Source organism: Paroedura picta, chromosome 7, assembly GCF_049243985.1.
Source record: "Paroedura picta isolate Pp20150507F chromosome 7, Ppicta_v3.0, whole genome shotgun sequence".
Classification (NCBI taxonomy): domain Eukaryota; kingdom Metazoa; phylum Chordata; class Lepidosauria; order Squamata; family Gekkonidae; genus Paroedura; species Paroedura picta.
Window position 1 is genome coordinate 37,336,809 of NC_135375.1, and position 11,496 is coordinate 37,348,304.

At 40.3% G+C, this 11,496-nt stretch overlaps 1 protein-coding gene across 7 annotated transcripts in view; it reads left to right on the plus strand.

Annotated features, from left to right (window-relative positions):
* VCAN (versican) overlaps nt 1–11,230 on the plus strand; it is a 139,888-nt gene extending 128,658 nt beyond the window's left edge. For all 7 annotated transcript variants that reach the window (XM_077347531.1, XM_077347538.1, XM_077347537.1 and 4 more), the window contains 3 exons: nt 8,589–8,733; nt 9,657–9,839; nt 9,941–11,230. In XM_077347531.1, coding sequence (XP_077203646.1) covers nt 8,589–8,733; nt 9,657–9,839; nt 9,941–10,071 — 459 coding nt within the window. In that variant the 3' untranslated portion in view covers nt 10,072–11,230. The remainder of the gene's footprint in view (nt 1–8,588; nt 8,734–9,656; nt 9,840–9,940) is intronic.
* The last annotated feature ends 266 nt before the right edge of the window (nt 11,231–11,496 follow it).

Genomic DNA, 11,496 nt, shown 5'->3' on the forward strand with positions numbered 1-11,496 from the left:
TAACAGTGCAATCCTTGAAATCTATTCCAAATGTAAGGGAAGTGAGTATTGTTCTCTGACCCTGGAAGAATCCTACTGTGAAGATTATTCAGTAGGATTTATTTCCAAACAGAATTTCGTCCACTGCAATCCGAGGAACATTTTCTTGGGATTAAGCCCTGCTAAATAAAATGGAACTTTTTGAGTATCCCTGCTTGGGATGGTTCTGTAACAGTGGCATGCAAAGCAGAGTTATAGAGTTGAACCTTTCTAAGCCCAGTGGCCCACTTAATTCTGCTTAAGTTGGCACTATAAGGTATAACTAGACTCTTGCTGGAACAGTTTATCTGAATAGTCGCACAAGATTTTATGGTAGGGAAGCTAAGTTTGTATATTTTATGTGATTCACTTTATAGAATGATGACAGAAAGTCACTAATGAAATGGACTTAGATTGTTATTCATGTTTCTTTTAAATATATTCCCAATAAAGCAATTCTCATCAGCAAAGAATAGCAGGCACTAATACCTTGTAATAGATCATAAATGTTGATTTACAATAATTCTTGAAAACGGATAATAGGAATACAATCCTTTAGCTGCTAAAGAGCAGTCACAATGTAAATGCCTTACGAATGTCTGATAAATAGAAGAGTTTAGACAATAGCTGGCAGATTGTCTAAATATCTGTAATGAATCTTGCAAAGAAGAATTTAAGGGATATGTTGTCACTATTCAGGCCACTGAAATATGTTTAGCAAGCATCATCATTTTCATATTTCTTTAGAGGTGTAGAATTAGTATGTACAACATGTACTGCATTGCACTGCAGCGAAAAAAATCAAGCAAATCTGTGTTCCAAGAGAATCTAACTGACGTGCCAAGAAAAGCTATATCCTGCAACTTGTGCAAATTATGCACACTGGGATGTTTCCATATTCATGTAATTGACATAATTTATTCCACTTCTACTAGAACCAGAAGATGGCAAGTAGCGATAGGGCATTGTGCAATGAAAGTGGTATTCATCCACCCTTTGGGCGTCTTGGATTTCACAAAGTTTAGTCTGCATAATTTCAGATCTATACCCACAGCTACAGGGGTGCAGCAAAGGGATAGCTTGAAATCCAAAGGTGGCAGCAGCAGCTGTCTGTTAGAGCAGGGGTCTTCAACCCCAGGTCCGCAGCCCGGCACCGGGCCTCTAAGGCCATGGTACCGGGCCGCCAGTGGCAGCGCCTGCCTTCCCCCCCCCGCAGCGAGAGGGGGGGAAGAGGCAGGTGCGGCCGCTGGCATGCCAGCGACGCAAACGCACGTGCGCGGAGCCGCCGCACGTGCGTGTTTGCGCCCTCTGCTGGCGAAAACGCGCACGTGCGGCTGTTCTGCACATGCACGTTAGCGCCACCTAGTGGCGAAAACGCGCATGCACGGCAACTGCACATGCGCATTTACGTGCAGCTGCTGTGGCCAGGCCGCCGGCTCTCTCCCACCCTCAGAGGAGGTCCCCAACTACAAGAAGGTTGGGGACCGTTATGTTAGAGGATGCTTGGGATTGTTTTCTGTGTAGTCCTGCACGTTGAATGTGTTGGGTTTTATACTTGACAGTATCTTTCTGGAATTGCTGATTGTATCCCACTAAGTGACCTACATGTTGAAGCTTGCTATTACAGCTGGATTTCCCTGGGAAAGGGAAACCCCTTCCAGGTGATGGCTGTACTGGACTATATAGTATAGCATTTTAATGAAGAGACAACTTAGTAGGATGGAACAAAGATACTACTTTTGTACCAGTTGGTACATTTGGCTAGCTAAACGTAAAAAAAAATATTAACAATAGACTATTAACATAGTATAATTACTATGCCAAAAATGGAAATGAACTGTTTTATTTCGTTGCAATGTGTTATTTGAAAGAATACTGAAATAGAATAAAATAGAAAGTTAAAAAAAGAAATGGAGAACAAACAGCAGGAACAACTCCTGCAAAAGCCCCAACTGAAGTGAACGGGAGATCAGCCAAAGCAGATGAAAGTTCTTGTACCAATCCTATCTGTTTTGATGAAGAATTCACTGGAGAAGCTTCTAAGAAATTGTGCCTGTGATCATTAAAATCTCAACAGTTACTAATTTTTTAAAGCCCTGATTAAGTAATTTAAAACAGGAATTGTTCCCTACAGCCCTTTTGTTATTATGTGGCGTGCACACATACATGTGCCACAAAGCCAGTGTTTACTAGACTTGCTGGGACATTTTATAGTCAGCTGGACCTTTCTTGGTTGGGCTGGAGGACTGTCTTTACTCAGGATTTGTTTTCCAAATTAGACTCCTTGATATCAGGAGTCTGTCTATCTGAAATGACAGATCAGTGGCAAATATAAATTAGGCCTATCCAGAGAACTCTATGCCTTCCTAAGAGGAAACACTATTAAGACATGCCAAGATTTAAAGACTTCCATAAGCACAAAGTTATTCTGTATCCTCCACCTTAAAATGGTGATGGTAGTATAGAGATAGGGTTACCACCTCCATGTTGAGAAAATTCTGGAGATTTTGGAGGATGAAGTCTAGGGAGGGGGATGGACCTGAGGAGAGTACAATATCACAGAGTCCACACTCCAAAGCAGCCATTTTCTCTAGGAGAACTGACATTTGTAGTCGGTAGATCAGTTGTAATTCTGGGAGGACTCTAGGCCCCACCAGAGGCCCATCAGAGATGGTGCCAGTGAAACTTGGGCTTCATGAAGGCCTTGGAAAATTTCAGAATGATTGAGCATAATGAAAACTTCATTTCCAATGATATCTTCTAGAAAAGTGGCATATAAGAACCAACTCTTCTTCTTCTTCTATACATGGGAGGACCCTAGACTTCCATGAATATGTTGCCTATCACGATGTGAACTGAAATTTTCCTCTAGCCCCAATAATATTCAGGAGAGTATTACTCTTGAGGAGGTAAAACAGGCTTAGAAATCTCCATAGAAGCCTATTAATTATTTAATTAATTAATTAATTAATTAATTAATTATCTATGCCGGCCTTCCACATGGCTCAGGGTGGTTCTTCTCTATGAGTTGGTGTGTCATCTGCAGCCTATTGATTGCTCCTTCTCAACAGGTTGTGTACACTTCAGCCACTTACTCATGAAATTTCCCAGAGAAGACATAGCTCTTTTGCAAACTTTTTACTACCTATGGTTGATGGTAGATGGAAATTGTTTGGGTTGTGTCTATGTAATATCTCTCATTGAATATTGTGGTTGACATTTTATACTGAACTTTGTGCGATAGTATTTTGTTTTGCTATGATACTGTGTATTTTATAGCTGATTTAATTAACCTGCTTTAAGGTGTTTATAGACAATCTCTAGCTTTTCAGAAAGGCAGCATAATTAAAAATGAGCATGTTCAATAACAGGACAGCTGTTTGAGACAGCTAGAAATACTGGGAGATTTCCAAATTAATATTGGTAGTCTTGTTAATTAATTATTTTTATTAATTACTAATGGCACATTCATCCATCTGTCACATAATTTAATTAGGGAATAACTTATGCCACAGATTCTCTTCTGATTGTATTCCATTTTCTGGTTGCTCTTTGGGAAGTCCTCCAATATTCTTCTGCTGAATTATGCTGATCTATTCAGTATCCATGATTTTTCCAACATCCTGCTCTTCAGAGAGTGTTGACACAGGGGAAATTCTGCAGAATTAGAGTGCAACTTACTACCGGGCCCCAGGCCAGGAATCTGGGTGTGACCATTGATGCCTCCCTGACTACGGAGGCTCAGGTCAAGAGAGTAGCAGGCCAGGCATTTTTCCATCTTCGCCAGGATTGACTACTAGCACCCTACCTGTCCCCTGACCACGTGGCCACAGTGATCCACGAGACAGTCACCTCCATATTGGATTTCTGTAACTCGCTCTACGCTGGCCTTCCCTTGTCCTTAATCCGGAAACTTCAGCTAGTGCAAAATGCATCTGCTAGTGTCCTCACTGGCACACCTTGGAGGGCCCACATCCTGCCTGTACTGAGGCAGCTGCACTGGTTGCCAATTGCTGTCTGGATCAGGTTCAGGGTTCTGGTTTTGACCGTCAAGGCCTTACGTGGGTTGGGACCCACATACCTGAGGGACCGCCTGTGACCCTATGCCCCCCGCAGGGCTTTATGCTCCACGGGGGAGAACTTCCTGGTTGTTCCTGGCCCTAGGGAAGTGCCCCTGGCCTCGACCAGGGCCAGGGCCTTTTCGGTCCTGGCCCCTACCTGGTGGAATGAGCTCCCGGGTGACCTTCGGGCCCTGCGGAATTTACCAGCTTTCCACAGGGCTTGCAAGATGGAGCTCTTCTGCCAGGTTTTTGGTTGAGGCCGGGGTCAGCGAATGAGAGCCAACATCCCCCCCCCTGGGTCTAATAGGTTATATCTTCTCCCCATCCTCCCTGTCGCTCTGATAGCAGGGGGAGGGAATACTGGGTGTTTTTTCTGCCATGTTGAGTTTGTTTCAAAGTATTTTAATGGGTATTTTAATGGGAACAAAGACTATTGTTACCTGCCATGAGACTACGGGGAGTGGCGGGAAATAAATATAAATATAAATATAAATATAAATATAAATATAAATATAAATATAAATATAAATATAAATATAAATATAAATATAAATATAAATATAAATATAAATATAAATATAAATATAAATATAAATATAAATATAAATATAAATATAAATATAAATATAAATATAAATATAAATATAAATATAAATATAAATATAAATATAAATATAAATATAAATATAAATATAGTGAATCTAGAACGGCATTATTCTGCATTCCTGCAGTCTCCAAAAGCAGTCTAGTGGTTTAACTGTACTTCCCTGGGTATTTAACATTTGAGAGTCCATCCTGCAATTCTCTAATATAATTTAAGTTAGATATATCACATTTGCCCTGATTTTGATGGCCTAGGCCAGCCCAATTTCCTCACATCTCAGAAGTTAAGCAGAGTCAGCCCTAGTCAGAATTTGGCTGGGAGACCACTAAGAAATACTTAGGGTCACAATGCAGAGGCCAGCAATGACAAACCACCACTGAATGCCTCTTACCGTAACAACCCTATGTAAATCGGATGCACCTTGCTGACACTTTCCACCATCACATCACATTGAGGGAATTCAAATGGCAGCTTTAGCTATTGGAGCAATCACGGAATTGTATATCTATGCTCTTGAATCCCATCTAGATTCATGCAGGAGCAAGGAGGAGGTCATTTTCACTGGTCTCTCCTTCCCACAAGAGACTTCTGATACCATCTTAAATTACTCCTGAGAGTCCCCCGTAGAAGAAATGTTGAGGAATGTTTTAGACAGCTGCAGAAGAAGAGGTTGGCAAAAATCACTCCCTTTGCACCAGGGTAATCAAGTCAGCCCAAGGATGTCCTCTTCCCTGTGCTAAGAAGACAGTAGTTGGAAATAACATACATTAAGGTATTTTTAAAAAAGAACATGTGCAAATTCATGGGTTGGACCTGGACTAAAGTGGTAATTTCACTGATTCCCAGTGTATTCCCCTCCATGTTATTCCTCAGAGTTCTCTGCCCCTCTGGAGCAGCATTTTGTGGAGATCAGTGGGAATGGGAAAACACAAAACTTCCATTCTGCTGTTGGAATAGCCACTCTGGAGTAAACCCCTTGAGTTCAGTCCTGAGATGCAATCTCTGGTAACAAGATGAATTCGCTATCGTTTTTAGTTTTAACTCACCCCTTTGTACTTGCATTTGCTTTTCACTTTGATGGCTGTGCCGTCAGAAAGATTTTGAACCTAATTGTTATTGCCAAATCCCACCCCTGAAGTTTGGATGCCAGAGAAAAAATTTTTGAGCTGAGTCCTTGACTGTGTCCTTGACTTCTCCCCACCCCTTTCCTTCACATCCCTCATCTGTTGCCTATATATCATGAACAGTGGGAGAGTTCCAGTCTGGCTGGGTCATATGAACAGTTTGTAATCTATAACTTGCTATTCAGCATGAGTCTTTCCAGCCACCCGTCAGACGCCATTGCTTCTCAAAGATTCCCATCGATATTTTAGAAAGCATTTTAATACAAGCTGTGAGAACCATTTTAAAGGCTTATCTCCCAATCTGTGAAACTTGTCTCAATAAGGAATTGGAAATCTTCAATTCCTATGAGGTAGAGGGTTAAGAAAGCAGTTCAGAAGTCTGGACTCTTCTCTGTTAAGTGGTTCTGGCACTAGCAAAAAGCAGTGTTAGAACGAGAGAGCCAAAGTAAATGTGCACAGCAATGATTTCAGATGGAAGGCAATTGCATGTCATGCCTGGGGATGTCAGATATTCTTGTGAAACCACAGAGTTTGTTGTACAAAACTCAAGCCAGGGCTCTCTGCTATTATTGCAAGCCACATCCAGCTCCCTTGCGATGCTGCTGGATCAGATATCAAGTGTTGAAATGCCCAGGACTTGCAGGTGGTCAATGCTTGGCAGACATACATCTTTGCTAGCACTGGGAAACTCAGATGAGAATTCAGCCTCTTGGGAGAACAAGGTGTTAGGAGACTGAAGTCACGTAGTTGTTTTGGAACAGGATTTCAAAGGAAATCCTGGCTGTCTTGACTATTACGATGTAAGTTTTATATCTGAATTGGAATCAAGTGGGTTCGTGGATTGGTTATGCTGGCTGGGCGATCTACATAATAAGAATAATTTAGTGCAGGGGTAGTCAAACTGCGGCCCTGCAGATGTCCATGGACTACAATTCCCATGAGCCCCTGTCAGCAAATTGTAGGCCATGGACATCTGGAGGGCTGCAGTTTGACTACCCCTGATTTCGTGTATCCCTTCTTGCACTCTGAGTGGGTACAGCCTTCTAATGCAGATATGAGATTGCATGTCAGAATGTTTCTCTAGACTCAGAAAAGTCACATGCACTTTGGTTAATCTTAGGGGCATGTTGAAATCCATATCACAGGAAAGAGAAGAGCTTTCTTCTTATAAAACAGGATGAAAGTTGTCTACGTGAAAGATCTGTGTTTCTGAAAGCATGCACAAAGCAACACTGACAAAATAGCAAGGGCTTCTTCTTTTGTCACTTCAAGGGATTGTTTATCATTAAACAGTTATAATGTAGAGCTATCAAAAATAAGAAACTACCAGGTGTGTGGTGGTTTGAAGGCATTGTGTCTGATCAGGAATATTCTTAACTAGAGAGGAAAAATCATCACTTACAGCTAAATCCTTAAGCTTATTTACTCATAAGTAAATCCTGGTATATTAAGCAGGCCTGACTTACGGGGACAAATGCACAGGGGTTCAGCTATAATCATATTTCAATAAAAGAAGGTTTTATTGGAAAGCTTCAATTCCCTTGTTTAGATAATTGAAGTCCTGATTGATAAGGTGACACAGCCTAAGAAAGATTTAAATATTCAGCTTTTCCACAAGCAGCACATCTGTGTGGTTCATTAGCTTTATTACTAAAATGTGCTCAGAAAGACACTGTGTTTGGATTACTTTATAATGGATTAAAGCAAAACAATTTAGACCTTCTCTAAGCATGCAAGTGGCCTAGCTCCAAGATGTAGGGATGGAAATTACATAAAAGCACTGCTAAAGCATACCCTTTTGACCATTTAAGGGACAGATTGTCTGGTAAGTGCCTAGCATTTATGAGAATTCTTGCCTTTCTGGAAACTTATTTTTATCTCCATTAAATTCTGAGAGCACCAAAAACAATGGCTAAAGAGGTTCCTTTAACTTGTCTGTAGTTATTTCCCCTCCTTTCTCTGTTACATTTTCTTAAAGAAGAAGAAGAAGAAGACTGCAGCATTCACTCTGGTGTAAATCTGTTTCCTCAGATCAAGGTTCGACACATAGGGTCCTTTCACACACCCTGAATAATGCACTTTCCATTCACTTTCAATGCACTTTGCAACTGGATTTTCTTATGTGAAATGGCAAAATCTACTTGCGAACAGTCACTGAAGTGGACTGAAACCTGCTTTATTTAGGATGTGTGAAACCATAAAAAAAATCTTATGCATATAAATGGAGCTCAGTTAATTGGATGTAAGATGGACCTCTGAAAGGGCAAGAATTTCAATTTCCCTGCTTTGTCTAAGCAACAGTGAGAAACTGTAGCTCTGAAAACTGCACGTACAATCTGATCACGTCATTTCCCCCAGTCTGTGTGCCTTTATTAGAATGCTGACAAGCTTGACTTTTAAAAATATAAACTCAAGTATCTAGTCCTCACCATTTATGTGAAACGTGAAGCTGCAATCTCAATGGTTGGATCCAATCACATTGGTAAAAACAGAAGAAAGAATCATGGGAATTTCATCGGCAAAATCCATGTGGAAAGAGGGCTGCAGTAAGGAGAAGACCAAACTGAACTGGATTGAGATTAGAAGCCAAAATGAAGTGGTTCTCAAAACCACCTACTGTGTTTTAAAACCACTGCTAATATTCCAGCAAAATACTTGATTATTCTAGTCACAAAATTGTATGTTGGACTTGCTGTTGGTCTATTAGAAAGTAAATCTGGGTGTCAGGCCAGTGTAGAATTCTGAATCTGAAGTATTGCTTTGCTTTTTTGTTTTCCTCAGCAATATGAAAACTGGAGACCAAACCAGCCAGACAGTTTCTTTTCCTCTGGAGAGGATTGTGTTGTTATAATTTGGCATGAGAATGGCCAGTGGAATGATGTACCATGTAATTATCATCTCACATACACCTGCAAGAAAGGAACAGGTAAAATTGTTAAGTGGAGAATCACAGACTGCATTCTGAATTGTACAAGAACTTCACCTTACTCTAACTAAACACCTGGGTTCAGATACCAGCAGATGTCTTACAAGGCTGGGCTATATGAATGGTGCAAAAAAAAAAATCATTCCTGCAGTTTTGTGTCACAACTGAGTAAGATGTCAGGAGAAAGGTCCAATCCATATTGTAAACTGTTTCCTGCAGGAGGATTATTTGCTTACTCCCCCTTGTGAACTTTAAAAATTGGACTGTGGCACCATAGCCAGCATTCTGGTTTACAAATGTCTACAATGGTCAGAAATGCGGAAAGCTCATTCATCTTTCTCACTACTACTCTTAGAAACCTTTACCTTATGAACATCCTTTGATCAAATTATCACGCTGTGGGAGGCATTTATTGTGAGAATAGGGGGGAGTGGAAATTCACATTGGAAATTCACATTTCCAGTGAAATGTTTCTGTTCATGAAATGCAGTATTCTCACCTACCCAAACAACTTACTGTATCTGGATATAGGTTACAGCTGGAGGGAGAAGGTAAAAACAGGGACTGGTCTTAGCAAACGAGCAATAGGAGCAACTTCACCAAGTCCCCTGCTGGGTTGGTCTCTGAGTACCTAAATTCCCCAGGAAGAGAAGAAGAGCAGGCTCTCACCAACATTCAGGCTCACCCTATCTGAGCTCAGGCAGCTGGCTTCTTGGGGGCAAGACCCCCTTCTACCCTGCATGGGGTAAGCTGTGCAGTAGCTGTGATTCTGGAGCAACTAGCTGGACTATTGCCTAAGGCCCAAGAATCATTAAGAGTATCCCTGGGTAAAAAATCACACTCCATGGAAAGAAATCCATTCAGAAATAGGGAGACTAGACATAAATCCTGACCATTGCTTCAATTTATGCTTTATTTTTCAGTTGCTTGTGGCCAGCCTCCAATAGTAGAAAATGCAAAGACTTTTGGGAAGATGAAACCTCGTTATGAAATCAACTCATTGATCAGATATCACTGTAAAGATGGTTTCATCCAGCGTCATGTTCCAACCATACGGTGCCAGGGAAATGGACGATGGGATTTACCTAAAATTACCTGCATGACTCGTGAGTTACCTTTAAATATATATATATTCCAATATATATATTCAGATTGTTTCTAGTTAAGGTGGTATATTTGTAATCTTTTCCTTCTCTTTTATTTTCAGCATCTTCATTCCAAAGGACTTATTTTAAGAAATATTATTATAAACATTCTTCACCAGGAAAAGGAAATTCATTAAACTCATCAAAACATTTTCATCGTTGGATCAGGTCATGGCAGGATTCAAGGCGTTGAACACACTCTAGCTGCACTGGGACGCTCACCGGGCCAGCCAAAGTCCTAAGTTACTGTGCCTTTCTCTACCAGCTATAGGAGTATTATCAAAAATTTGTGGAAACATAAGGACCTCACACAACACATATCAACAATTACTACATATGCCACTTTGAAAAGGGATCCATTTCCAGCCTATCCAGTATGTTAATTGTTGAGGGACCATTTGACGATCTAAACCAGCATCCTGTAATAATTAAACCTGTTCCATTTTAGCACCAATGATAATGTAAATAAGATGATTTAATGGTGTTTAAATGTGTGTTGTGTTCAAAATCCTGTATATACAATGAGATGTCACACTAAGTTCAGACTTATTTATGGCTATCTGGCCTCAGAGGTCTTTAATCATTCTGTTGTTGTTTGTTTGTTTGTTTGTCTTGAGGTACTTCACCAGGCTGGAAATAGTTTTAGATTGTTTTCTGATCTTAAAAAAAAACATGGGAGGAAAAAAGAGCTATTGCAAATGGAAGATGGACAATGGAAGCAGAACCTTGCTTTAAGAATAATGACGGTCTGTTCTCTGCAAGAGGTCCCAATAAAATCATGTGACACGAACCTTTCATAAGGAGCACAAGGGAAATTCACCTTGACCTCAGGACTGCAACAGGGAACCTGACCATTCCGGTTACGGCATCGACCAAAAGGGACTTGCCAAGAAGTTTTTTTTATGACAAAGAGGGCCTGTAGGAATGCAAAGTGCTAATACAATAAATCTCAACCAGGGCCACTTTTTTAAACATAAGTTTTACAACACTAACCATAGGTCTATGTTACAGCTCTCTGCATTTTTAAGATGGCAATGGATAGACCTACCTTTTTGTAAAAAATTAAAAAGTAAATAATTTTGTATATATAAATATATATAACCATTTTTAATCCTTTTATAAAGTAATGAATGTTTGTGTATGAATGCTGCAGCTGTGAAGCGTACATAAATAAATGAAGTAAGCCATACTGAGATAATTTATTTGACGTTCTTTTTATCTTGAAATAGCTTAGTCACTCATTGTTAGCTACCAGACTCAACTAATCTGTTTGACAAAGCCAGACTTGGTTTCAAATGTTTTGATATGAAGAAGGAAATTCTAATAAATGGGATTATTTGTCTGTGATAAAATGAATGAGAGCTGTGTGAGCAACATATTTGTGAAATATTATAGTTTGTTCTTCCAAAGAGACAAAACTAGAAGAAGAAGAAGAAGAAGAAGAAGAAGAAGAAGAAGAAGAAGAAGAAGAAGAAGAGTTGGTTCTTATATGCCACTTTTCTCTACCCAAAGGAGGCTCAAAGCGACTAACAGTCACCTTCCCATTCCTCTCCTGACAACAGACACCCTGTGAGGTGGGTGAGGCTGAGAGAGCCCTGATATCACAGCTCTGTCAGAA